Here is a 26,672-nt window from a genome sequence, read left to right as displayed (position 1 = left end):
TTTTGATTTAGACCAAACAATGTTGTTACATTTGCAAACATGTGTGACTTTAACGAGAACAATTTGATCCAAGGATTATGAATTTTATGTTGAAACGATGTTGAAATCAATAGTATTTGTGACTGTTACATTTGCGTCAAATCATAGAAAATGGGACAGTTAAACTGTGCATAATAATATGGGACATAGTTAAACTGTACATAATAATATCTATTGTATGTACAAACTGTTTGCAAGAAAATGTTTGCAGCAAATTCACATGCTCCAATTTGAGGTATCGTGTGTATGGATGTTAATACTGCAAAATTTATCGAAATAGCAAATCAATTACTAATTACCGACATATTATTAGCTATATTAGTTATATTAAGCAGTGTGCGAAGTCTTAGACCATCATTAACTAGTAACTCCTATGTAGTAACAAATAGGTTTACTCCATATTTTTTCACTCAGTTTTGGAGTAAATATAGGATTAAAGTAAAACTAACTCCATTTTAAAATTACTCTAAAATAAAAATTTTAAAAATGAACTTGTAAATTGGAGATGCTCTTAGAAAAAAAAAGAAGAAATATGTCATTTTGCAAGTCCATCACTATATAAAAAAAAACGATATGTTTTGTTAGACATGAAGTAACATTTATCTCTCTTTACATTGCGATATTGGTGTCTCAGAACAATTTTCTATGTTTCAGAACTCTCTGAGCAGAGCCACAGCCACCAAACCACATAGAAAAAAGGATCTAAGTTCACACCTTTGTTTTACTCTATGCAACTAATCCGTGGTACTACAATGTAAATTAATTTTGGTAATAGTAAATTCCATATTTCTGCTTCTTTATTTATTTTATTTTACTATTACCAAAAAGTCAATCAGTCATGTTGATGTTGTATTATCGTAAGTACATGTACAAATTGGACGCTTTCGTTGTATGTTTCTGCTCTGTATACAGTATAATATTTCACATTTTTACTACTAATAATTGCCCTTCTCGCAAATGGGTCCTCTCAAAATTTCAACAAGAAAATTGTTATCATTTTGGAGTTTGACTTCGCACCAAAAAAAAAAGGTTTTGGAGTTTGACATTGAAAGGTGAATTATAGTTTAGTCAAGCTCCCTAATTGAGAGTGCTCATTTGAGGTTACTCTTTTTGGTTTGTCCCAGCTATCTTTTTTTTTTTTTTTTTTGGAGAATCATGGTTTAACCCAATCATGGTTTCATAAGGATGTGCCTCGATCGGACTTAGCTTCTAAACTAGATCACTTTCTAATTTTGCAGGGCGAGTGTTGGAGACGCGCTAATTTGAAGCCGTGGATGACACTTGTGAAAATGGAGTGATGAAGGAATCGGGACCGTACGTTAAAATCACGTGAGGACACGTGGGGAGCGAGCATGTACATACAAAACTGTCTTTTGGACAGACTTGGGAAGCAACGAGAGAAACATCAAACATCATTCGGTGTACCATAATAACAGCACATATCATTGAGTTGTTTGTTACTCCCAAAAAACTGTATGGTATCAAAACAAGACTATTGTTCTTATGATGTATTATTATTAATTTCATATCTTAATTTTTGTAACCATCTTAGTTTCTCAAGAGTTGAGTTAGGGTAGACATTAGTTCATTATTAAATTTATCAGAACTCAGTCGGGTTGTGATTTGGACAAAGCAACCTCAATAATGGAAACACATTCAGTTAAAACAAATCATATGTCAAAACCAATTCATGTTGGTGTATTGGTTGAAAGATTTATTTTGTTAGCAGAATGATCAAATTCAAAATTTTCAATTGTGATGGTTATTTATTGTAAATGCTTTAAGTGACAAAAACGTAGTTTATTTATAAGTTTTGAAAATTAGACTGAATTTCGACCTAAAAATTATATACATTGAAAAAAGTGTTGTAATACACCTTCCATTATTGAAACTAGACTATACATCTACTCGTTGTGTATTTAAAACTTTTTGGTAATTGACCCAAAATCAGGTTATTCGTTTTTTTATCAATAAAAATTAAAGCCGTGTTCCCAACTTGAAGACTTTAGCAATACATACATACATGCATACATGGAGTATATCGTAATCACAACTTATTGGCATTTCTATTTTAGAAATTCAATTATTGCTTCGAAAGGCAAAGAATTAAACTGCGTTCATGGGAAGGTCTACGTCTTCAATCATTGACCCCTCAACAAAAGCATTGGTCGTGAACACGTCTAATACTAATTACGAACCAAATTTCATTGTCTAATCAATTCGTTTATTTATTGAGGATGATCTTGGAGCGTAATTCAAACTAATTGCAGGGCATGTAAAAGACCTCTGAATTTTTTTACCATTTTAAATGTTTAACGTAGCCAACTATAGTTGAAATTATATTGTGATCAAACTTATGATCTATCGTTTCACAAAGAAAATCTTTCATCACCATTTTTGTTAATTTTTTAATTCACCATTTCCATTGGACCATCTCTTAATTAGTGCATGTCATCACGTAAGAACATTATGTTAATTTTCTTTGTGTCATTCCGATTCTATCAGATATCTCCGAACAAACTATATAATTATATGAACTTATTCACTAAAGAAATAAAAGCATCAATGTACGTAATAGTATTCCTACACGAACTAATCCTATTGAAAGAAGATTAAAACAAAGCCTTGATTAGCACTATACATTTACAAAGATGTATTTTAACCTTTTATATTTAAATTAGTATAAATAAAACAGCGAAACAAATCTTTAAGATCATTTGAATAGTTGTACATTACAGTGTATGAATGAAATCAATGCTATATCGATTGGAAATATATTGACGTAAACAAATAAAAATTAAGACGCACACTTTAATCTATTGTAAAATCAAACCGAACGATAACAATATGTTTAAATGTTATCGTGCCATTATACGGAACGTGTGATACTGTGATCTATCTATTTGAATTGACCCGACCGTTATCAGCCAAATTAACAAAGAAATGATCTAAATAGTAGAATGTTTATGATTCATATAATAATTAAATAATAGATTGTTTATTGTACTGGAACCATATATGCAAAGGTTCAACCATCAGCATAATAGTAATAAAATAGTAAACAATTTTTATCTATTTAATTAGTCTCATATTGTTATTGATGAAGCCCTACCATTCCATATTCAATTTCTGATGGATATAATTACATACAATTCATGCAACGATATATCTACGTCATGGCTTTTGGTCTACCACTAGCACGTCACAACGTTTCATTTTGTTGTCAACTATGAACTTTCATCCAGATTTTAAATCATATACTAATACTATCATTTGTCAATGTCAACAACTATGTATACAATTAATAGAAAATCATACTATTGTAATATAAGCATTCGTGAACAACAACGTTGTGCGTGGTTGCTTGTCCAATCCGATTTTTTAGTGCTGTATAAATGCGTTAAATGTATACGAAGCCAAAACAAGGTTAATAGATTTTTTTTTTTTTTTTTGACAACAAAACAAGGTTAATAGATTTGAAGATATAATGTAACAAAAAAAAAATATTTATCAGCTAAATAGCAGGCACAGTGACGGCCATATCCTGGTTGGAGGGGGACGTGACTATGATGAACCTCTGTTTTTATTTTAAACCCGGAGACTAGATTTATTAAAATTTCTTATCAGGAAACATTGTTCATCAGAAGATTTCAGAAAAGAGAAGAGAAAAAAAAAACAAGAAAACAAATTGAAAAAAGAAGAGAAAAGACTGTTTAATAACAAATTACTTGTTATGAGGAGCCCACAAGCCATACCTAGTTTGATCTCTCTTTCGTTTAGGCCTCAATTCTAGTTCTCTCTTCTTTTTTTATTTTTTTTAAATTCATTTAATTCGAAATTTCACTTCTCCCAATCTCTGTCTCTTCTCTTCTTCCTTTTGAACAACAATAGAAGATCTTTCTGAAATAGAAAGAGAGAGAGAGACAGCGAGGGAAAGAGAGAGAGAGAGAGACTTTGTGTGTTTATGTGTGATTTTGTGTTTTTTTTTTCTTTTTTGTGATTTGACAGTGCCCATGTTTCTGTTTTTCGGATAAAGACCCCTAAAATTACTTTCTCTGGATATTCGAAAAACTTACTATTTATCTGCTGCTCTCAGTGCTTCAAACTCAAACGGTAAGCCTCTCTAATAACGATTCTAATTCTTCTTCTAATTGTTTCCTCTTCTCGCGGTAATTTGATCAAAAATCCCCAAAACCCCACGCTTGCTAGATGTTTCCTCTTCAGGGTATTAGGAAACATTTCCTCTTCTCTTCTGGGTTTTGATCAAAATTCGATTTTTCTTCAATGTTCCATTAAAAATACCTCAACTTTGTCTCCTCTGTTTTATTATTTTTCTTTTTTTAAGCAACCCCTCCCTCCCCAATAAAAAAAAATTAAAGTCTTTTTCAAGTCTATCTGTAAATGGCGATGCATTCGACTACTCTATGAAAGCTCTAGTGTTATTCGTCTTCTTATTCTCTCTTTAAACCTCTCTACATCTCACTATCAACTCCTTTCTCATTGATTGATACACTCTTTTCAAGGACTTTACACACGTCGTTTTAAATCAAACCCAAAGAGATTCCAGTGATTCTGTTTCATTTCCAAAATCAGAAAAGACCCGATTTTTAGGGTTCATCATTCTTCTGAAGTACCTGGGGTTTTAATTGATTCTGAGAAAGATAGAAAAGAGCTCAAGATGATCTTGTTGATGGTTTATTCAATACGCCGAGCTATGTAAGTTTCTCAGATCTGAATCCCTGTACGAATAAAAAGAAAATAAAAATCATACATTTTTCATTTTTTTCAATAAAATTAAAAATGATTATTTTATTTCCCTTTTCTGCTTAGATCTGCAACGTCCTCAAATCAATTATTTCCCTTTTTTTTTCATTTGGGAAGTGGCTTTTTTGCCTTATGTGTGAAACCATCCTGTAACTATTCACTTATGTCAAGATTTCAAAAAAAGCTTATGGTGTATAGTATATACTCTGGAGATTTCATAGCCGCTTAATTTTCATTTCTTACCAAATTTATGCACAATATTGCTTTGAAGCTGTAAGCTTTCTTTTTCTCGGGCTCCTTGTCTGTCCAAATCTTGCATCTTTAAAGCTCACTCTGTAATCTAAAATCCAAAATCTTGCTTATGCGTTAACAGCTGTTTGACTTTTTTTGTTTGCTATCAGATTGGCTTCAATGGATTCATAGGCTGCATTTATGGGATTTGATAGATTGTCAATAAAGGAAAATTTGTGGTTATGGATTCTCGAGGTGACAGTTCCAGGTTCGGGCAATATCCGACAAAGCCCTCTAGGAACATGTCTTCATCTTCATCAGCTGCTTTCTTCTCAGCTAATCAGTCTCCTTTCTTCTCTCCAAGATCTCCCAAAATCCCACAAGAACTATCCGAATCAACTCGCTCTGATGCTCAATGTGACAGCTTCGATCCTCTTAGCTCCAGCTCTGGCTTTCAAGAACCCACCGAGCTCGGATTTTTAGCCGCTCCTTCACAAACTCAGAACCCTGAGGCTGATCGAATCGCTTCGAGTAGTGTGATCTCCTACACACCTTCTAGATACGGAAGAGCGCATGACTCGTCTTCGTATACTCAGACATCCTCGGTCTCTGTTTCTTACAATAGGGTGAGATGTTGTGATGTGTTCCTAGGATTGCACGGTCAGAAGCCTTCTCTGCTTAGGTTTGCTGATTGGCTCAGAGCTGAACTGGAGTTTCAAGGGATGAGTTGTTTCATGTCGGATAGAGGAAGGTGTAGGAGTTCCCGGAAACAGAGGATAGTCGAGAGAGCCATGGACGGTGCTTCCTTCGGGGTTATAATTCTGACTAGAAAGGCGTTCAAGAATCCATACACGATCGAGGAGCTTCGGTTTTTCGCAAACAAGAAGAACCTGGTCCCGGTTTTCTTCGATTTATCTCCAGGGGACTGTCTTGTGAGAGATATAGTTGAAAAGAGAGGAGATTTGTGGGAGAAACATGGAGGTGAACTGTGGGATTTGTATGGAGGGATTGAGAAAGAATGGAAAGAAGCGGTTCACGGGTTATCTCGAGTTGATGATTGGAAGCTTGAAGCTCATGAAGGTAACTGGAGAGACTGTGTTTTCAGGGCTGTTACGTTGTTGGCAATGAGGTTAGGTAGGAGAAGTATAGTGGAACGGTTAACGAAGTGGCGGGATAAAGCGGAGAAAGAGGAGTTTCCTTATCCTCGGAATGAGAGTTTTGTGGGGAGGAAGAAGGAATTGTCTGAGTTAGAGTTCGTTTTGTTTGGAGATGTTGCTGGAGATTCAGAAAGGGATTACTTTGAGTTAAAGGCAAGACCGACGAGAAGGAAGAAGAACGTGACGCTCGGGTGGAACAAAACCGGTTCAGCGGAAGAGAGAAGGAAGAAAGGGAAAGAGAAAGTTGTGTGGAAGGAGTCTGAGAAAGAGATCGAGATGCAGAGTACGAATCAAGTGAAGTTAGGGAGGAACACGAGGAGGAAACGTTCTACGAAGATTGTTTACGGTAAAGGCGTGGCTTGCGTCTCTGGTGAATCAGGGATTGGCAAAACCGAGCTGCTTCTTGAATTTGCTTACAGGCATCACCAGAGGTACAAGATGGTTCTTTGGATAGGTGGCGAGAGCCGTTACATTAGACAGAACTATCTGAATCTTTATCAGTATTTGGAAGTAGACGTTGGGATAGAGAATTGCTCTGATAAAACGAGGATGAAGAGCTTCGAAGAGCAAGAAGACGCTGCGGTTTCAAGAATCAGGAAAGAGCTGATGAGGAACATACCGTTCTTGGTCGTGATCGATAACTTGGAGAGCGAGAAAGACTGGTGGGATTCGAAGCTTGTGATGGATCTTCTTCCTCGGTTTGGAGGCGGGACTCACATTTTGATATCTACTCGTCTCTCCAGAGTAATGAACATGGAGCCGTTGAAACTCTCTTACCTCTCTGGTGCTGAAGCCATGACACTGATGCAGGGAAACGTCAAAGACTATCCGGTTTCTGAAATGGATGCGTTGAGAGCGATTGAAGAGAAACTTGGGAGGTTAACGTTGGGATTAGCGGTCGTGGGAGCGATATTGTCAGAGCTTCCTATAAACCCTAGCCGGCTTTTGGATACAATAAACAGAATGCCATTGAGAGAGATGTCATGTAGTGGCCGGGACGGGAACTTGTTGAGAAGAAGCGCGTTCTTGTTGCAGCTCTTTGAGGTTTGTTTTTCGATCTTTGATCACGCGGATGGACCAAGAAGTTTGGCTACGAGAATGGTTGTTGCGAGCGGGTGGTTAGCTCCGGCTCCGGTTCCGGCTTCTCTGTTAGCTTTGGCTGCTCATAAACTCCCTGAAAAACACAGAGGTCCAAAACGGTTATGGAGAAGACTGAGACGCGCTATAACTTGCGGTTTTGCGTCTTCAAACTCCAAGAGATCAGGAGCTGAAGCTGCTTCAATGTTGCTTAGGTTCAACATTGCTCGAACCAGCAGCGTTAAGCTAGGGTTTATACAAATCCACGAGGTCGTGAAACTCTATGCGAGAAACCGAGTGCTGGTGAATGAGAACGCGCCTGCAATGGTTCAAGCGGTGATAAACCGCGGCTCGACGGTTGAAACAGCTGAGCAGATATGGGCGGTTTGTTTCTTGCTGTTCGGTTTCAGCAACGAAGCTCCGACTCTTCAGCTGAAGATAACAGAGCTGCTTATTCTTGTGAAACAAGTAATCTTGCCTCTAGCGATTAGAACATTCATTACGTTTTCACGGTGCAGCGCTGCGGTGGAGTTACTAAGGGTCTGCACGAACGCTCTTGAAGCGGCTGACCAAACGCTGGTGACGCCGGTTGAGAAGTGGCTAGATAAGTCGCTTTGCTGGAGACCGGTTCAGACAAGTGCACAGCTAAACCCTATTCTATGGGAAGAACTTGCTCTGGCTCGAGCCACCGTGCTAGAGACTCGAGCTAAGCTGATGTTACGTGGCGGACAGTTTGGTTTGGCTGATGATCTGATAAGAAAAGCGATCTTCATCAGAACTTCTATCTCAGGAGAGGATCATCCTGGGACTGTGTCGGCTCGAGAGACATTGAGTAAGTTAACGAGGCTCTTATCTAATGTTCATCAGATTCATAACACTTCACCGTAATAGAGAGGCTTTTAGAGCTATCTTGTTGTAAAAGTTAAAAAAAGGTTAGAGTTTCTTGTTTTTTTTTTTGTTATCATTATGTTAGCCATAAGAGTTAGATTTATACAGAGGGTTTAGTAATAAGAAAAAAACTGTTATGTAAGAAATTCTTCAGAGAATCCTTCTTTTTACACAGTAAAATCTCTGAAATGACAAGCTCTCTTAATTCAAATTGAAAAACAAACCGTGAATAAAACGTTTTTCAAAGTATAGAAAACAATCGAATATAAAAATTTCTGTCTACATCTTCTAAATATGATCATATCCTATTTTCTTCTTCTGTATTTTGTGTCTGATATACGTAATCAAAAGATTGGTAAGAAAAAAAAACAATGAAAATATTTAAGCAGTCAAGCTTATGAATGAGATAGAGCAATAATGTTCATCACATCACCATACTAACACCTAATGCCAGTTTAATCAAATCTTCTATACCTTTTTTTTTTCCACTTCTTGTTCTCTGTTTCTTGTTTTACTTCGATTATGATTCATTGATTGAGTACCAATTCCTGCACAAAGAAAAAAAGACTCATTTAAGTAAGTGACTCGGGAAGTCGAGAATGTTTGTGAAAAAAAAAGAAATTTTTTTTAACTGACACGAACCTTGTCACAAACTGGACAAGCCTCACTTCTTTCCATCCATTCAAGAATGCACGCAAGGTGAAAATCGTGGCCACATTTCGTAAGCAATTTCGGGTTCTCTGACTCATATTCTGCAAACAAAGATAGATACCAAATGAAGAAGGATAACTTTAGCAAGAACCATCTTTTAGTATGTAAAATTTGAATGACAAACAAATTACCTTCTAAGCAAATTGGACACTCGTCGATGGTTTCTCGATCCTTTTTCTTTAGATCAGTATCAGTTAGATCACCAACAGGCCATGTTTCCTTTTCCAGAACAGCGTGTGTGATTCCTTGAGCTCCCTCGCCCGAATTGCTCTGAGTTCTTGGCAATTTCGATGGACTTTGAAGATTTCTAGGTGAGAATGCTAAAGGAACTGGCGGCTGAAGCGGTGCAGTGTATATATTAGGGACCAAGTTTCTATTTTCTGCTTCACTGGATACCGCAGAGGAAGGTGGTGAATGAGAATTATGAGATAAAGGAACATGCTCATCTATAGTTCTTGAGCTCTGCAGAAATACAACAAAACATAAAGAAAATATAAACCGAAACAACATGTTATAGGAATCATTTAGAAGAAGCTTTACTTCGGGTATACTCGGGAAACAACAGCAACAGCAACTCATTCTTTGGACGGTTTAACCAAGTTTTTCGACAATTCGCAGAACAGTGTGTTTCCAGCTCTTCAGATTATAAAAAGAACCTGAAATTTCCAGAACAAATATATGAAAATTCTAATGAGAGGGAGAATATCCAGCTCTGTGATCATACTTAGTAACTGAGAAACCACATTTAAACACTTCAATCTAACATAGCTTTACACTTCCAATGAGATTATATAGCAAGACACAAGATTAAAACAATAAAACTGTTTCTACTTATATACACTCAACCTTAGAGACTCTTGTGTGCTAATTAATTAAACAAACCAAGTATTCCAATTTCATGTGTGGTAAATTATTTGATCCTAAGAACATCTTGAGCTTACAAGTGATAAAAGTTTGATTCAGCATAAAATTAGTATTGAAAACCCTTCAATTAGGTTTGGACATTAGGTTTACTACAACAGAGATACTATTAATAGCAAAACCAAATCAAAATCTTAATAGACTAAAAACATAAAACAGAGAGATCAAAATAGAAAAAGTAGAACCAGAAACTAAACAAGTGGGTAAAAACAAAAAGAAAAACCTTTTTTTCCCAAATTAATACAGAAAAGAAGAAGCCAAGGAACAGAGTTCGTGTTCCTACGAAACAGATATAAAGGGACTTCCTTTGTAACGGAGAAGAAGAAGAAGAAGAAGAGAGATGAATAATTTACCAAAACACAGAGAAAAAGGAATTTTTGATATTTTCCTTAAAAACCCATTCTCTTTGTTCGGATTTCTGGGAAGCTCTTGAGGTTTTGTGTTGAATAAGGAAATAAAGAGAGAATTTTCTGAAATGCGAGATAGAGAGGGAGAAGACTGGTTGCGACGAGAGAGGCGACTTTATCAGAGATGAAATCAAATCAAATTACTTTAATGGTTATTTTGGTTGTTAATCAAACTTTTTTGTATTTATATTCATAATAATTCACAAACCATCTCGTACAAGGAAGCTCCCGATTTTTTCCTTTGCCAACAAAAAACTTGCGGATTTATGAATAAATTTTAATTCCCATTGACGCCCCTTGATTAATTTGGATTTCATGATATGAACACCAAGTTTATGTTTTTATAGATTATAAGCATAGATGTGATACTTAATTTATAAGCATTCTCAGTTTTTTAAAATAATGATTGTAAAGCATACTAGCATCTAATATTTACAAATTACAATATCTCTTAAACTAAAAAAATTGTACAATATTGAACTATATATACACTTATATTGTGCTTTATAGTTTTAAGAAAATAGATATACAGTAGGTTGACAAAAAATACAGATTAAAGAAGATATTAAAAATATTTGTACATTAATTAGTAAAATATTGGATATGAAATATCAAGATTGAAAACATTATCTATAGAAAACTGATATAATATATTGGTGGGGCCAAAAGAATTATTCTATTAGTGACATAGATTTGTGTAAATATTTATTGTTAAAGATTGGATCCTTTAGTTTTTATGGTCTCCACTAAAAAATCATACTCCTGCTCGAAAAATACGGTTTTCATCAGTAAAATCGCAAAACATCTAAATATAAAATATTATTTTTCTTTATAAAAAAAAGAGTAATTAGAGTAGTTTTGTCAAATTTTCACTTTAAGCTTTGTTTTTTCAATCTTTTCTTTTTCACGCGGAAAAAAATATCTTTCAAGAACTTTAATTTGGCTAATCCATCAGATTTCATCAAAACTATTATTAATTTTTTCAATCAGATTCTGCTGGCACTATTATATGAATTAGACTTAACCTAACTTTTGATAATCTAGATGTTACGCTATATATGGTCCATATATTTCTGTATAAGAATATAAATTTGTTCAAATATCTTATAGTGAATATAAAAATCACAGAGCATAGCAAACAGGTTCGGTTACGGAAGCTGCTTATTATATTATATAGTATAAATTAATATACAAAACGACGTCCTTTTATGTGAATATTTTATGTGATGGTATATACTATATACTTACATAGCGCCTAAACCCTTATATTCGGTGGCATTACTTCAATCTCACGCTACAACTTCCTCAAGTAGTCAAGTTTTGAAAATTCAGTTTGGTCTTGTTTTTTCATTACAGGTATACTGATATGTTTCTTGCGACTCTGAATCCTTGCCAATAAGATTAGACTTTCAACGAACCTATGTTGTAACCGCATGTTACAGTCTTACAGAAAACAAATGATTCGTAATAAGGTAGGCTACGTAGGCAATCATGATCTGTTGTGAAGAAAGTACCAAATTTTCAAACACTACAATTAGTTTACGTGTACGAATAGCTTTGCTCCACTTGGGAACCTTTTTGATAGTATGTCGGTCACTGAACACTAAAAATAGAATTTGCTGATAATAAGTCATCATCACACAAAACGGAGTGGGTCCAAATACAAAAATTAGAAACAAACAGCGACAACAGAGATACCAAGCGAGGGAAAACACACACAAAAAGAAGAGTAATCACTAACTACATATACAATAAAGGAACGATAATAAAAAGGGAATAATTTGGTTACCTTGTAAAAAACCAAAAATCAAGGCTTGAAGAGAATTTCGACGGCTTCAAAGAAGAGAGGAGCGATCTCAGGGGTTGGAGTCTTGACCGCACATTTCAGACCGGGTTGACCAACCATGGCCGTTAGTTCGATCAAGAACGGGACGCCTCTTGGGACTTTGGCTGATAGATAGAGCACGTCTTGGTTTCCGTTTTTACGCTTTGCAATGAAGAACATGTTTGATGCGGCCAGCAAGTCAAGCGTTGACTCCACGCTCGTTATGGTTATCCCGGGGAATTCCTTCTGCACCTCGTTTGAATCTGGTAACGACCTCCATGTCTACTCGAAAAAGCAATGTTTCATTATCTATCGTCAGCAATTTACCAACCCTGATTGGTATTTTAGGCTGTGATAAATGTTGTGCGCATAAACTTAAACCAAAAAAGTCATAGCCTAGGGTGAGATCTAGAGCACCCTAACTCTCCCAAGAAACTTAACGCCCTAAACCAATCACTAATAACTAGACAGTCATAATATTTTTGGCCGCTTTTTTCTAGTTTTACCCAACTACTAACATGCTTATGTGGTATTGTTAATGAAACTGTTATATATTATAGTCTTTTACCTCGAGGAAAGTTCCGCGTTCCATCCTACCATCTTCTGAGAAAAGAGCGTGAAGTACAATCTTATCGGTGAAGTACCAGACAGGCTGCTGGTTGTTTTTGACAGCAACTTGCAAAAGAGAGTTGGTGGGTCCAGCAGACATGTTCTGGAACAATTCCATGGGCAACATTGTCCTGGCAGATGCTCCGGGTTGCAGAGGCGGAACCTAAAATAGTACAAAACCCAGACATCCGTTTCAAGAATCCAGGGTAAGATAAGCGCGGATGTAATAGCATATTCAAGGGCTGTTACCTGCAGAGGCCCGACAGCTGCAAGGCCGAATGAGTTTTTGTTGAACTGAATCATGAAGCCATCAAGAAGCGACTGCGAGTTGTTCTCGAGGAGCATACTGTAGAATACTTGACCATCTTGTCGGGTTAATTGAGCGCTAATCTGCAGGCCTTGACCGCTTGATGCTGGCAGGACAATGGGCAGCGGAGGACTGCGATCAATTTCAGATGATTCGATGAGTTTCATATACGACAAGGTGATCCAAATGTGGCCTATAGAGACTTTTAGTGCAATAGAAAATTTTCACCATTAAAGCCAAACTCACCCTGATGGAGTTGTGGGTTCATCTACAGGGACAATTGCAGCATTATCTGATCCCATTAGGTCACCTAGCAGATCGGGCACCGGAGCTGGGGTAGCCACTGCAGGAGCTGGCTTTCGGACATAACCTGTGGTGCCTGGAGGGGATGCTGCACCTTCAACCGGATTACCAGATGTCTCAGAATATCCTGTTTCGCTCCCTTCCACATAGTCCTCATCTTCTGTTTTCTGAACTGTGGTTTTCAAGCGGGTTACAAAAGCCTCTGGTGGCTTGTGATACACAGAGGACAAGGTTGAAATATTTGCAAGCAGCTCATCCAGGAGTGAGGGGTCGAGTTGGTTTGAGTCATCAGTAATGACAGGCTTTTCAGCCAAAACAACATCCTTGGCCGCCTAGTAAAAAAAGAGGACTGGTGATTGTCCAATGTACTTGAACTAGTTGAGTAGTATTAACATATCAAAGGAAACATACCTCTGGATCAGTAGAGAGAAGACGCCAGTAGATGTATGCACGATCCCTGAGATCAGGATTGTCTGTCTCCACAGTAGCATTATTCAAGACAACCTGAAAAATTGAAACATGGCAAAAGACAAGCATTTCGTTATATTCATGCGTTTGAATCAATTAAGAGAGCAATAGGCGTGCTTCATAATTGTCATGGCAGAACCTGAATCATTTGTTGTGGGCCTTCAGTTGGCTTCTTCAGAAATAGTTTGACTGTAGCTGTAAGAAGCTGCAGCTGGACCTGTGCTGGTTCCTCAGGGAAACTCTCCAGGAAGCTTTCAAGAAGTTCATCCGCATTGTCGATTCTTTCAGCATATTCACCAATGATCCAAATCATAGATGCCTTTCAAGATCCAACAAATGCACGAGTATGAGTTTCACTGATTAAGATTTATTTTGGATGGGGAAGCTTCCAGCTATTTGACACCATAAACAAATTTTTTTTAATTACCTTAGCTTCTGGTTCATCCAATGTGTCTAGACTCTCGCAGAGTGTTGCAATTATGGATTCATACCTGTACGTTGTTTTAATTGACATAGCCAAGATTAAAGAGAGTTACAGCACTTGAAGATGCCACATAAGAAAGTTGACATTCATCAACTTACGTGTTCGGATATCTTCTAAAGATATCTTTAATGACTATAATGGCCTCCTGAACAACATAATTCACTTTGATCTTGATCAGCTCAAGTAAAACACTGATGCACCTTTCAGCTGCTCTTTCTAGTTTGATGGCACATCGGCCTATTGCACGAACAGCTTTCCGAACAAAATCAACATCTACTTCCGTGGCATACTCTTTGAACTCTAGAAGAACCTACATTAGCATGTTCCAGAAACCATCATCATACGCACCATAGAAAATAAATTGGACAAAAAGCTGATGATAAAGTGTAGCATGGATTACCTGGTCTATGTTTCTGTCAGAAGCAAGTTTTATCATAATCTCCAACTTTTCCATCTTGACATAAATCGGATCATTATACTTGCAGAAGAACACCTAAAAGAAAAACATGAAGCATTATCAATAAATATAAGAATATATCAATTACTTACTCTGAGAGCCTACGAGACATAATCAAGCTACCTTGATTTCATGGGCAAGAATAGTGGGTCTTTTTTGGACAATAAGGTTAATGTTACGAAGTGCAACATATTGTATTTCAGGTTCTGCAGAAAGCAATGTAACTAGGGGAGGAGCCATCTTTTTGCAAAGATTTCGAATCACATCTGTACTAGTAATAAGCTCCATCTGCTGAAGGATCATCTGGAAAACAAACAAAAGAGGAATAGCATTAGAAACTATGTAAAGGCATATCGTTAACACTTCACAAACTCGTTTGACTGACAACAGTTCACAGTAATTTTTTTACAGGGTCACCTTAACAGCTGAAAGCACAACAGCGCAGTTGGCATGTTGCAACCTTGGAGTGACTCTCTCAACAATATTTTCTGCTTCACGAGGATCAGCAGCTTTATACCTCGACAAAGCATCTAAAATAAATACTTGACCCCATCTGTGAAGAACACAGACAGAGTTATTAAGGTTGAAAACTATAAATATGTATCCAGCGAACAAGCAAGGAAAATATAATTATTTATGGACCCTTTTCCCCCGACATCAAATCCATGTCTTTATCAACATAGAAAGTCTTCGTTACAAGAAAGACATCCTTACTGCCACAAATTTAGGTTAAATAGACAGTATAAGCTTAGTTATCCTGATGCTATAACACAAGAAGAAAGTCATTTCGCAACTCAGAACAGATTACCCTACTGTGAATATTTAGGTCATCCTACGTTCTTCGAAAACAAACACCAACAATGATCTGACTACAAACAGTCGATCAGACACGATCAGAATAAAAGTAGGATACGGAAAAAGACTTACTCAGTACATTCATTCAAAGCTGTAAGGAGCTTTGTGAGGGTAATACTATTGATTTCAAAAATGGGACTAGTACTATTCTCTTGTATCTCTGCAAGGGCTGCTACAGCATTTGCTACAACCATTGGATTATTGTCTGATATTAAATCCTTCAAGGATTCAAGGAAACCCCTGTCCTCCACTAATTCAGCATTTATGTCAAACAGTTTAGCAACACAAACAGCTGCTGTCTTGCGAACATATGGATCATCATCCTGAGAATGAAAATTGCAAAAAGTTTTAATCTCAACAAAAAAATGCGTACAAAGGAAATACAGAAATAATTCATCAGTCAGGATATAACAAATTCTTGAGGGAAATAAAGATGTCGATACAACTTCCAGTGGCAATGTAGCATCAAAAAAAAAACTCAACCTTTAGGCATTTCTGAAGAGGATCACACAAATACTCTGTGATCTTATCAACGCGAATGCAGCCCATTGTCCGCACAGCCAAAGCGCGGATCAACGGATTTGGGTCTTGGGAATCCTGCCGAATAAAAAGCAGAAGTTTAACAATGATGAGTTTCTTCTTTTCTATTCTTCTTCAAAAATTAGAGGAAGACAAAGAAACTTGGCATATGTCAGGTCTTTTTGCTTGGGTTGGCTACATATGAGAAGACTATATGAAAGTAGCTTAAGTGTTACCTTTACGAAAGTATTTACTGCAAGGATAGCAAGATCTGGCTGGCTTTTTGCATAGTTTATCAAATACAAGTAAACAAGCTTCTTCAGCTCCAGATTCTCCGTTTGCATGCAATTGACTACATCAGTGAAAAGTGATGAAACATCCTTTCCAACAGTCATTGCTGCGATAACCTTCTTAACAGCATCTTTCCTCTTATCCTAGGAACATAAAGAAGAAGAAAAAAGGTTTGGAAACCGAAGCAAAAAGAGAAACATATGCCATCATCTGGAATCAGTACCATTGGCATCTTCCGAAGCTGTAAACTTGTGCTAGACAAATTTCATACTTGTAGATGCCAAAATTTCAAAAAGAAAAAACCGGATTGGACAGATCCAAACTAAGGTCAATCATTTCTCCTTGCATTAGATTTTGTTTATCATTTCAACTGAAGTCCATCTGGACCACACTCAAGGAAGAACTGTATGTAAGACGCACAACCGGGAAAGTAGACGATTCCTACTAAATTAAGTGGCTTAATGCATTCCTCCATTTCCGAAGACACTAAACTTTAACGAAGAATAAGCGAGTATGATCAACAATCACTGATCATCCAACCAATGCATTGATCCAGATTCAATACATATGATCTACCAATCTAAAGGCCCAAAAAGTCTCTACACATCCCCCCATTAGCCATTCTATGAAGTTGCTTCCATTTCTAGCTATTTTTCAAATCAAACTTTGAACACAATTACCATAACGTACACCATCATCACTCTTTCCAAATAATACCAAAACCAATCTCCACTAAATAGCAACAAAATTAACCGATCAATTCGAATCCATAATGATACAGATCTATCATAGAAAGTAACTCAGAGGAGATCAGAATCGTAGAAATGGCAGATCACAGATCCATACAGCAAACCATATATGAATTAGATGTTGAGAAGAACCTTGTACTGTGAATTCAGCTCTTCCTTGAGCTCAGGGATCTCTCCCTTCTTCGTTGTCGAAAAGTATTTGGAATCATGGCCGCTCATTTCTCCTTTTTTCGACCTCCACACTTCTTCTCCGAGACGATGAGTGACGGAGAGAGAGAAACGAATTGCAGAAACAACAATGGAGTGTTTTTTTTTTCGCTCAATCAACAAGCCGATTCTTCAACGGGCCTTTTGGTAATTGTAGCCCACTTCGTTTGTATGTTGTTGACCATTTAGTTAAGTTTCCAGGTCGGGATGGTTTTAATAATTAATGAAAGTAAATAGGTCAGTTTTCAATTAAAGTTAGCTTCAATTAAGCCCTAGTACTTTAGACATTTCTCGGAATGCCCCATAACTTTGACTAGTCAACGCCAGTTGCCTTCTTTTTTTCCTCAAGTTGACGACTTGGGACGCATGAAGTCAGAAACACGTTTGTGTGGGAAACTTTTAGATGCGATTTGATCAGTTTCGCAAGACTTTTCAAGTCTCTGAACCTTATCGATTCTCGCCGTGAGTTTTCTCTCTCTAGTCTAGATTGACTCACTTCGTCATCGAATCAGATCCTTACGACAATGGCGCCGAAATTCGACACGGAGAAGATGCAGCAACGCCAGAACTTCCGCAACGTCTGGCACACGGATCTCACGCACAGCATCCAGGGCGATACTCCCTGTAATTTCTCAATCTCTCTTTGAAATTTGTGTTTGATCGGTTTTTGGGTATTGATCGAACAATTTCTGTCTTGTTGTTGCTGTTGCTGTTGTTCGCAGATTGCTGCTTCGCGTTGTGGTGGTAAGTCTCTGCTCGATCTGAGACTCTACGTTGCTTTCTCTCTCTGTATTTGGAATTTTTGAATATTTCGAGCTAGTGTATCTTGTTTATTTGAATTGACGAAGATTTAGCTTTGAAATAGACTTCGAATCACATTCTTAGGTCATCAGTTTTCATTTCATCGAGAAATTTGTTTGTGGAGTGATCTGAATTTCACAAATCATAGAGTTTCTCTGATCGTTGGAATCTGCTCAGAGTGTGTAGTAGTAGAACTTTAACATTTTGTGATTTGTACCTCTTTGGTGTCTGCTTTGTTACATACACATGTAAATGCCATTTGCGCTCTTCTCCTTACAGTGCCCCTTGTGCATCATACTTGCTCCGCAAGCGTGCGCTTTACAATGACATGTCAAGGTATTCCACGCATTCAAGTAACTTAACATAAATTCATTCTAATTCGATCTTCGTAGTTTGAAAAGGATACTTCTTTTGTCTCTCAGGTACACATGTTGCGCCGGATACATGCCTTGTAGCGGCAGGTGTGGAGAAACCAAATGTCCTCAGTTTTGTCTTGCCACTGAGGTAAGGATCATGATTTTGCAAGTTATTATCTTTATATATCGTCTGTAATTAAGTTATTCTAGAACGTTCATTTTAGCATCTGGATACTTCCTGTAGCATAAGTGTACAATCTCAGTCATGCCTAGTTATGGCTTATGAGGCATCTCCATGAATTGTTAGCTAGTTTCCGGTGTTTTCTAAATAGTAGAACAATTGCAGGTCTTTTGCTGCTTTGGAACCTCTGTGGCCTCGACTCGTTTTCTTCTGCAAGATGAGTTCCAAATTCAGACGACACAATGTGACAACTGCATCATTGTAAGTATCCTCACTGCCCTCAAGCCTTGCCGGTTACTGACAGTCTGACACTCACAAATGAAACACGAAAAACAAGTGTCGCAATCTATGCTGTCTTCTTGGCTGTGTAGGGTTTTATGGTTTGCCTCAGCCAAGTGGCTTGCATATTCTCCATAGTTGCATGTATTGTCGGGATTGATGAGCTTTCAGAAGCTTCTCAGTTGCTCTCTTGTTTGGCAGACATGGTGTACTGCACGTAAGAACCTCTCCATCTGTAATTTCATTCTTAAACGTAGACGACTGTAATCAAAACCCGATTTCTAGCCTATCGTCCTGATGAATCATACTTTTGCTTCATCTGCAGGGTTTGCGCGTGTATGCAGGTAAAATGATGATAGCAATCCATTTCAGTCTCACCTACTCATCAACTAATACGTATACTACAGTCTTCTACTCATTAATGATGATGATTAAAACTTGTACTTCTATAATGCTTTTGTAGACACAACACAAAGTGGAAATGGACAAGAGAGACGGTAAGTTTGGTCCACAACCAATGGCAGTGCCTCCACCTCAGCACATGTCACGGTTTGATCAAGCCACTCCACCCGCAATCGGTTATCCTCCACAAGGTTATTCACAAAACCCTCCACAGGGTTATCCACCTTCTGGCTATCCACAAGGTTACCCACAACACCCTCCTGGTGCTTATCCTCCTCCAGCTTATTCTCAGTATCCTCCTGGTGCTTATCCTCCTCCAGCTTACCCAAAGTAATCAATCACTCCTTGCCTGGTCTTCTCTTCCGACTTGGAAGATTTTATGCTGTGTGTATTTCTCAAGACTCAAATGTTGAACGTTCACCGATTGTTTTGAGGTCATTGTTTGTATAAGATTTGTCCTCAAATGTTGTTGTTATCTGAGACGTCCCTCTTGGACCGAGATATTTGATGAACTTTTCCATCCTTTTGAAATATGTTTTGCGAAAGTATAGAGTCCAATACTTCACATTTTTCATCCTCTAGAATCTTATTGATAAAATTGTATTTGAGAAAATATTGCATTTCTTAAGAACCGATTTTACTGAAAGAAGAACTAGGACGGGATCTCAATGAATAAATTTTTAATAATCGTGCCAAAAATTACGAGGGGTAAAAAAAAAGCCTACAAACCTCTAATTTTTCATCTCTTTCAAAAATAAGATTATTACAAAAAAAACTATATAAACCAAAAATTCACTTAACTTCAGTGACTTCACCTGCTCTACATACACCAACATTGATCCATAACGTATTATTCCTCTTTGTTTGTAACACTCTGCAACAGTTCCTCCTAGGTGACTGTACAAAACACAAGAACCATTAAATTACATCACATGATCTTTTCATTTTTACCATAAGCTGTAAATGAAATGATGTTACTTACCCTTTCCCAAAGATGAGGGTCCGGTTTTTTGTAAACCACGATGGTGTTAATCTCAGCCGGGTTCGTCATTTTCCACCGACAAGACGGATGCGAAACACGGTGCCTCGAGTATTCGCTAACCGTCGTGTTCAGCTGCGTGTCAAATCTCGTGGTAGACATGTAAAACACAAACGGTTTTTGGCACGGGTTACGACTAACCGGCCTGGTATTGAAGGCGTAGGCGGTATAATCCGCCCTTTTGTACCAATTCAAGAAAGTTCTTGAAGGCATTTCCATTTCTCGGGGAGAGAATATTCCGCGGAATATTTGGACAGCATAGCCCCAAGAGACCGAGATCGTCCAGCTCTTGTGCTTGTCGTAGCATATAGATTGCTGGAGAAGCCCGGCTGAGTCGAGCTTCATCGGTACGGCTAGCTTCTTGAGAGCGCGTACACGTGTCGTGTTTGGGAAGATCGGTTCCACCACGTCGAGGTGGTGCATTGAGACGAACGGTGTTACTGGATGTGCTGCGAGGAGGCCGAAGAGGTTCCCGTAAACGTCGTACTGAAATGGAATAACAAACGATAAAATAAGATGTTACAAAGGAGCGTGTGTTGCACGCGACATAGGGTGCGTCTGTGAGATAATGAGAGGAACAAGTCATTAAAGTGTGAAAACAGAGTGGCGGGTCCTACTCTTACACCTGTAATAACAATCTAACTAAATAAATGGACGACATTAAGCTACTCACGCTCCGAGATGTCGGTACCAAACCACGGAAATTTTGCCAAAATAGCATCGAAGCAAACAAAGAACAAAGAACAAAGAAACGAAATTGAAATCATTAGCCAGTTTGAGATTCCAAGAAAAGCATTCTTATAAGAACATAAAAAATCATTGAAGGCTTCTACTAAAGTTTCAAACTTTGAAAGTTTGGTACTAAAGCCATTGCCTCAAAAGCTAGTCTTCCAACACTTTCTAACACTCCAAAAGCCTAAACTTTGTTGAGTAGATTCCATTTCCATGTTAACAAATTGATCGAAACCCATTGAAGGTAAGTTCAATACTTCCAATACCAATGTCACAAAATCATTAAGAAAACGCCAATTTTGCCTCTAAATCAAAAGTTGCTAATATTTGCTAGTGCTACACTAAACAAAACAAGAAAAACACCAAGCAAAAAGCTATCAAATGCAAGTAAAGAGTCAACACCATTGATTCCTATTTCATCAACTTATCAAGAATCTCTAGTTCCATCTTTATAAGACAATTGACCACATTTGGCAACAACCAATCACCACCAATTCACTACCAAAGTAGCCCAAATCAAACAAATGTCACTAAAATTCCTCCATTAAAATCCTCTTACCTGGTGAAAGCCAAGTTCTTTAGTGAGTGGAACTCCAAGTTCGGCCATACAAGCTTGCATGCGATCGTCTGATCCATACAATGCAGGATACCTCTGTATACACCGATCCTGCATCTTACTCAAAGCTTTAGCCAACGGATAGCTTATAGCGAATCCTCCTCCACCGTAAGCCATCCCGTACGAGAAAAAAATGTTCTGCAGATGAGATTCCGACAAGCTCCCAATGTAATACATCTGCTCGTGGTCGTACTTCCTCAACACTCTAACGAGATTGTCCGTAACGAACACCGTGTCGTCATCACCCATCACGAACCACCTCACGTTCTTAGGACCCAAACGCAGCGTCTCAGACACGATCCTCGAGATCCGTAACGCCGAGCGTTGCCCTTGCTTGTTCGTGTAAGGGAAAGACGCAGTTCCGGCGGAGATTTTCACCGGCGGGAGAAGATCGTCGTCGTCTTCTTCGTCGCTGTTGCTGCTGTTCTTCTTCACCTCTTTATCTAACCAAACGTAGCCACGCATGTGTTTTGGTTTGTACCAGATCTTGATATACTCTTTCCTCTGTTTCCATAGCTTGGACGAGGCAGCGATTCCGAACACCACGTGGTTGAGATCGGTGGGGTCATCGGGTTTGTCTCCCTCGTCATCCACCTCCTCCCACTCGCGCCGTCGTGAAGCTACGGAGGAGGTGACATTGGTGGCGTTGGTGGAGACGGCGGAGACGGTGGTGAGAGGAGTGGAATCGTCGCAGGAGCGTGAGGTGGAGACGAGCTTAAGCATGTAGATAATGTAAGTGAAAACGATGAAGCAGATTAGCCAAACCATTAGTTTTGGACCGGGTCGGGTTACCGACAACATTCCGGGTATGGAAGTACTCGATGAGCTCCGATCCCATATGGGTTTCTCCGACGAATCTTTCTGGTTACCTTTCATCCAATTTTTGTTTTTTTGTTTTCTTGTTTCCCCTCACAATCTGTGAAAAACAAACAAACCCTAGTTTTGTCTGTTTGAAATTCGGGAAAAAAAAGGAAAACAGTGTCTCTCTAGCTCTAGATTCGTAACTCAGAGGAGAGAACGAACCGAAAAAATTGGATCTTTCTTTTCTTAAAAGGAAAGATCAATGTGAAAGAGATGGTTGATACCCTGAGAAATCGAGGAAAACGCGAGAAATTAAGGGAAAGACAATGTGTTAATTTTTTTTTATAATTTATTTTTTCGCTTCTCTATGTGCAGAGAGAGAGATGGAAAGAAGATTAAAGGTGAGAGAGAACGCAATACTCTCCTCCCCCACTAGAAACTCCATAAACGCTAAAATAAATAAAAAGAACAGAAAAAAAGGGGCAAGATATTATTAAAATAAACAAATTGGGGTTGTTGTCTTTTTACATAAACGAATTATTTAAATTTAATTTTTCGAGATTTTTTTGTGTTACCGTAAATCCAAAAAGGTTTGTGTGTTTACAGTAAAGTGTAGATGAAGGGGAAGAAGCATTCGCAAGAAAGACGAGCGGTCGGATCTATGAATATGTGTGGGTCCTAGTCTTCCTCGTCTCCCCACGTGGGTCACACGGAACTATCTACGTGTCACTGTCTGCTCGTAAATTTTAAAGCCAATACTATGTCGTTTCGAAAGCTCGTTTTTCACTGAAGGGAGGAGGTTGTGGCTTCTGGGCCTTCTATGGCTGACTTAAATTAGTTCCGCTTGACAATTTACAGAACGGTAATTATATATTTTTTGTGATGCGGTTTCTCGTAAATTACAATCAATGTAATCATTGTTAGAAAGATGTTCGTACTCCAATAGATAGTATTGAAGTAAGTAAAATATACGACTAATTGTTAGATTTGAGTAGATTTAAGTCACTCCACGTGCTTGAATATATTCAAGATTTGATTTTCTTTTGGATAACAACAAGTTTTAGATTTGATTAAGAACCGAGATACTCATATTCATAAAAGAAATTCAGCGTTATTACGCATTATTAATTATCAATACAATATTACTAGTTCAGGTATTCTCATATTATTAGTAGAAAAAAAAATTTCACAAATTAAAGATTTTCAGTTATGTATCCTCTGTAGGTTATATTATTAATTTTGAAAAAGTACGAATCCATGTGTATTAATGGAAACAAGTTGATAAAAATGTGTAATTAGTAGAATTTGAAACATTTTGGATGTATTGTACAAAGGTAAGAGCGATGATTGTTTAAATTTCGGATAGAAAAGTGACAGCATCATAAAATATAGCGATGATTGTTTCTGCTTGTTGTTAGAGAAGATGCGTGTTAGGTAATTCAGTAATTGTAACCACACTTTTCTTGTTTGGCGTTATCGAAAATCAGACTTTTTCCATAACTAACAAATTAAAATTTCGAAAGAAAACGATGGGACTCTTTGGTTTTTGTTCTGTTTTAAATTCAATAATTAAGAAATACGAAGATCAACGGGAGGACTTGCCCCCATTTAATATTGTTATTACATTCTCCTTTGGATTCTTGATTGATACTGTTTCTGTCGTCTTCTTAATTACTTAATCTTAAAAATAGAACTATGAAAAGAATAATATAAAGGTGTATATACCTGCTCTATATTCTCTAATTTAATAATTTTTGGACAGCTTTGGTCCCAGCATTAGGGCTATTGCATTGGAATAACATATTTTATGTTCACTTTACATGATTAGGACCATTAGGTCTTAAAATATTCCTCCCTACTAAATTATTGTTTCCTAGTTTATTTAGAAGACACTTTGGTTAAAGTTTGATGGATTTAAATTTTGGCCAAGCCCATTAGCTTTGGATGAAACACATTAAGCTCATTATCTAACTTCAATATTTTCATACGCCATCATTTTATATATTCCCTTCATTTGATGATAGCACATAATCACTCAAATTGTAACTCTGTAAATTCAAGATTCAAAGTTTTTAAGCAGTACTTTTTGAGATACAAGAGAATTTGGTGTTGTTTGATCAATACATCTTTCCAACAAATAATCTCTGAAGCCAAAATATTCATTTCTAAATACTACATTAGCAACTCCTACTTGTTTGATCACTAATATATTTCACAAAGTACACATGAAGCTTAGAAAAAAATAAACAAACCAAGAGATCCCATTAACATCATCAAACTTCATTATCTCCATTAAATATCGCACAAGGTTATGTTAAAGACTCAGTTATTATCTAGATTTAAGAGATTCTAGTTAAGAAAACTTTGGCAGACATCTCATGATATATATATTTCAAGCTGCAACTAGCCGTCTTCGTCGCGGCTAGACCATGATTGAAGAAGGGAATATATGAGCACTGGACCAACAAATGGTGAAAATGGAGGTGGTCTGCTGAAGGCAATCATTGGCTCTACGGTTTCCTCGATCTTCTTCATTGTTTCTCTTTCGCTATTGTTCTCGTTCACAAGCTTCTTTGGTACTATGGTTCTCACCACTTTACCTGCTTCTCATAAAACATAGTCACTCGTTTCGTTTTCTTCCTTGTGACAAACTAAAATCATAAGAAACTATGGAGGATTTGGTATACACGAGTTACCGTTTGATCCTGAAACCGGGAAGATCGGTTTGAGCTTGTCTATAAGAGCAAGAAAACGCCGCATGTGATTCAGAACTATGTGATCTCTCTGTATCTTAACCTGTTTGAAAATGGATCGAAATATATTGCGTTAAAGTCACCAAGCGAGCAAGAACAGTTGACTAACATATCAGCTCTCCGCAACATATGATAAACTCTATTTTCTTACAGAAACCACCAACACCAGATCAATGATTATTATACTTTAAACAACAACGTAACGTGAAGGAACAAACATATATTTTCGAGTATATTCAAATTCTGACTAACAACAGAACTTCAAGAACCGCTTGTTTTTGAACTAGGAATTAGCAATTCATCAAGCAAGAAAGTCAGAACAAATCATAAGAGATTGAAAGAAGTAATATACAACTGAAGTTAATCCTCTTAATAGATCTAACAACAGGGGGAATTTAGTGTCAAATTTCTTGCATTAATCAACCAAACAATCAATTAGATTAAAATTAAGGCTAGAAGAAATCAACAATAAACACAAATACAACATTTCTTTTGTAAAAAACACAGATACAACATTAATCGTGTAATTGTTAATATTCGATTTTCTCTTTTTTGTAATTGTGAAGTTAAATCTGCTTCGGATTAGCATTTTCAGGATTTTTCGAGGGAACAATATCGATACCAATCGGGGAAATATAAAAGACAAGATCAAATGAAAAAAAAAAAAGAAAAGAAATAGTCACAGAGGTTAACATATAAGACTAAGATGGTGAGTATTACCGATTTCAACAAATGAGCAAAATTGAATGAGTGACTCAATTTCTCCTGTTGTAAGAGCTTTTGCTTCAGTGATCGAAGAATTGTTTTGAGTTGGAGAACTTTAGTGGTAGAGGAAGCTTTGAGAAGGTCCGGGACTCATGAACGAAAATTACACAGTTTTAAAACTAGCCACACATTTTTCATTATTTCCTATTTACCCCGATTAAATATTATTTTCAAAGATCCAACTATCTATCAATACAATACCAAATTACGGATTAAATCAAGCCACGTGGCATTCATGCCGCGTATTACTGTCTCCTTTGAGACTCGAGTTCTTCACAAACAAATTACATTTGTATGAAAACATTTCAAACGTTTTGGAGATTAATTTGTCCATAATATTGTTAATTTCACATTATTTTATAAGAAATTATAAAATTATACTACTGGAGTGAATCTATATGATAACAATTGTGATCAAAATTGTTGAAAATTTCTTTTGTTGAATTGTTGGTCGGAAACGGATCATGTCTATACTGCTTGTAGATGTGACATTGTAAATGACAATAAAATTCAGTTCTACATATTTTGAAATTAATCTCGGCTTCAAAAATATATTTTCCAGTTATGTATATAAAAAAAAATATGACCAAGTTAGTTTGCATTGACATAATGACATGTGCAAAAGAAGAAGCTCCACTTTCCAAATTACTAAAGAGGAATAAACTTCAACATATAGAT

At 37.1% G+C, this 26,672-nt stretch overlaps 6 protein-coding genes across 7 annotated transcripts; 2 read left to right on the top strand and 4 right to left on the bottom strand.

Annotated features, from left to right (window-relative positions):
- Positions 1 to 4,072: 4,072 nt before the first annotated feature.
- On the top strand, positions 4,073 to 8,279 carry LOC18030926. 2 transcript variants are annotated; one of them, XM_024149772.1, is made up of 2 exons: positions 4,073 to 4,152; positions 5,205 to 8,279. In XM_024149772.1, exon 2 carries the CDS (start codon positions 5,277 to 5,279, stop codon positions 8,154 to 8,156), a length of 2,880 nt encoding a protein of 959 aa, XP_024005540.1. In that variant the 5' UTR covers positions 4,073 to 4,152; positions 5,205 to 5,276; the 3' UTR covers positions 8,157 to 8,279. The 2 variants fall into 2 exon arrangements, with proteins under 2 accessions (XP_024005540.1, XP_006413555.1); XM_006413492.2 differs by lacking the exon at positions 4,073 to 4,152 and adding an exon at positions 4,504 to 4,755.
- Positions 8,280 to 8,320: 41 nt separating this feature from the next.
- On the bottom strand, positions 8,321 to 10,390 carry LOC18030925 (E3 ubiquitin-protein ligase ATL6). The gene is made up of 5 exons (XM_024149773.1): positions 10,142 to 10,390; positions 9,408 to 9,523; positions 8,999 to 9,329; positions 8,799 to 8,908; positions 8,321 to 8,704 (listed from the first exon to the last, which is right to left on the bottom strand). Exons 2-5 carry the CDS (start codon positions 9,444 to 9,446, stop codon positions 8,684 to 8,686), a joined length of 501 nt encoding a protein of 166 aa, XP_024005541.1. The 5' UTR covers positions 9,447 to 9,523; positions 10,142 to 10,390; the 3' UTR covers positions 8,321 to 8,683.
- Positions 10,391 to 11,747: 1,357 nt separating this feature from the next.
- Positions 11,748 to 17,417, bottom strand: LOC18030924 (beta-adaptin-like protein C). The gene is made up of 15 exons (XM_006413490.2): positions 17,195 to 17,417; positions 16,259 to 16,456; positions 15,987 to 16,100; positions 15,576 to 15,826; positions 15,066 to 15,201; positions 14,772 to 14,951; positions 14,592 to 14,684; positions 14,290 to 14,501; positions 14,135 to 14,198; positions 13,847 to 14,026; positions 13,651 to 13,743; positions 13,183 to 13,571; positions 12,879 to 13,068; positions 12,589 to 12,792; positions 11,748 to 12,302 (listed from the first exon to the last, which is right to left on the bottom strand). Exons 1-15 carry the CDS (start codon positions 17,279 to 17,281, stop codon positions 12,003 to 12,005), a joined length of 2,691 nt encoding a protein of 896 aa, XP_006413553.1. The 5' UTR covers positions 17,282 to 17,417; the 3' UTR covers positions 11,748 to 12,002.
- A 213-nt stretch (positions 17,418 to 17,630) lies between these two features.
- Positions 17,631 to 19,846, top strand: LOC18030923. The gene is made up of 8 exons (XM_006413489.2): positions 17,631 to 17,893; positions 17,992 to 18,013; positions 18,350 to 18,406; positions 18,493 to 18,574; positions 18,773 to 18,868; positions 18,979 to 19,103; positions 19,212 to 19,230; positions 19,350 to 19,846. Exons 1-8 carry the CDS (start codon positions 17,794 to 17,796, stop codon positions 19,620 to 19,622), a joined length of 774 nt encoding a protein of 257 aa, XP_006413552.1. The 5' UTR covers positions 17,631 to 17,793; the 3' UTR covers positions 19,623 to 19,846.
- Positions 19,847 to 19,958: 112 nt separating this feature from the next.
- Positions 19,959 to 22,898, bottom strand: LOC18030893. Its single transcript, XM_006413488.2, has 3 exons — positions 21,619 to 22,898; positions 20,271 to 20,813; positions 19,959 to 20,185 (listed from the first exon to the last, which is right to left on the bottom strand). The coding sequence occupies exons 1-3, from the start codon at positions 22,549 to 22,551 to the stop codon at positions 20,081 to 20,083; spliced, it is 1,581 nt and encodes a 526-aa protein (XP_006413551.1). The 5' UTR covers positions 22,552 to 22,898; the 3' UTR covers positions 19,959 to 20,080.
- Positions 22,899 to 24,740: 1,842 nt separating this feature from the next.
- Positions 24,741 to 26,122, bottom strand: LOC18030892. Its single transcript, XM_006413487.2, has 3 exons — positions 25,950 to 26,122; positions 25,173 to 25,272; positions 24,741 to 25,076 (listed from the first exon to the last, which is right to left on the bottom strand). The coding sequence occupies exons 2-3, from the start codon at positions 25,234 to 25,236 to the stop codon at positions 24,880 to 24,882; spliced, it is 261 nt and encodes an 86-aa protein (XP_006413550.1). The 5' UTR covers positions 25,237 to 25,272; positions 25,950 to 26,122; the 3' UTR covers positions 24,741 to 24,879.
- Positions 26,123 to 26,672: the final 550 nt, after the last annotated feature.

Source organism: Eutrema salsugineum, unplaced genomic scaffold, assembly GCF_000478725.1.
Source record: "Eutrema salsugineum unplaced genomic scaffold, Eutsalg1_0 scaffold_1, whole genome shotgun sequence".
Lineage (NCBI taxonomy): Eukaryota > Viridiplantae > Streptophyta > Magnoliopsida > Brassicales > Brassicaceae > Eutrema > Eutrema salsugineum.
The sequence above is the reverse complement of the archived record's forward strand: the minus strand, read 5'-3'. Positions and strand labels throughout refer to the sequence as shown.

Excerpts from the sequence above, each read along its gene's own strand:
- LOC18030926 (XM_024149772.1), top strand. The coding sequence starts at position 5,277 with ATGGATTCTCGAGGTGACAGTTCCAGGTTCGGGCAATATCCGACAAAG.
- LOC18030925 (XM_024149773.1), bottom strand. The coding sequence starts at position 9,446 with ATGAGTTGCTGTTGCTGTTGTTTCCCGAGTATACCCGAA. Across the intron at positions 9,330-9,407 it reads GTTTCCCGAGTATACCCGAA|AGCTCAAGAACTATAGATGA; the intron begins GTAAAGCTTCTT and ends GTATTTCTGCAG. Across the intron at positions 8,705-8,798 it reads CTTGTCCAGTTTGTGACAAG|GAATTGGTACTCAATCAATG; the intron begins GTTCGTGTCAGT and ends TTCTTTGTGCAG.
- LOC18030924 (XM_006413490.2), bottom strand. The coding sequence starts at position 17,281 with ATGAGCGGCCATGATTCCAAATACTTTTCGACAACGAAGAAGGGAGAG. Across the intron at positions 14,685-14,771 it reads TTCTTGCCCATGAAATCAAG|GTGTTCTTCTGCAAGTATAA; the intron begins GTAGCTTGATTA and ends TTTTTCTTTTAG. Across the intron at positions 12,793-12,878 it reads CAGCTGTCGGGCCTCTGCAG|GTTCCGCCTCTGCAACCCGG; the intron begins GTAACAGCCCTT and ends GTACTATTTTAG.
- LOC18030923 (XM_006413489.2), top strand. The coding sequence starts at position 17,794 with ATGGCGCCGAAATTCGACACGGAGAAGATGCAGCAACGCCAGAACTTC. Across the intron at positions 18,575-18,772 it reads AGTTTTGTCTTGCCACTGAG|GTCTTTTGCTGCTTTGGAAC; the intron begins GTAAGGATCATG and ends GAACAATTGCAG. Across the intron at positions 18,869-18,978 it reads AATGTGACAACTGCATCATT|GGTTTTATGGTTTGCCTCAG; the intron begins GTAAGTATCCTC and ends TTGGCTGTGTAG.
- LOC18030893 (XM_006413488.2), bottom strand. The coding sequence starts at position 22,551 with ATGAAAGGTAACCAGAAAGATTCGTCGGAGAAACCCATATGGGATCGG. Across the intron at positions 20,814-21,618 it reads AAGAACTTGGCTTTCACCAG|TACGACGTTTACGGGAACCT; the intron begins GTAAGAGGATTT and ends ATTCCATTTCAG. Across the intron at positions 20,186-20,270 it reads ACCCTCATCTTTGGGAAAGG|TCACCTAGGAGGAACTGTTG; the intron begins GTAAGTAACATC and ends TGTTTTGTACAG.
- LOC18030892 (XM_006413487.2), bottom strand. The coding sequence starts at position 25,236 with ATGCGGCGTTTTCTTGCTCTTATAGACAAGCTCAAACCGATCTTCCCG. Across the intron at positions 25,077-25,172 it reads CCCGGTTTCAGGATCAAACG|GTAAAGTGGTGAGAACCATA; the intron begins GTAACTCGTGTA and ends TATGAGAAGCAG.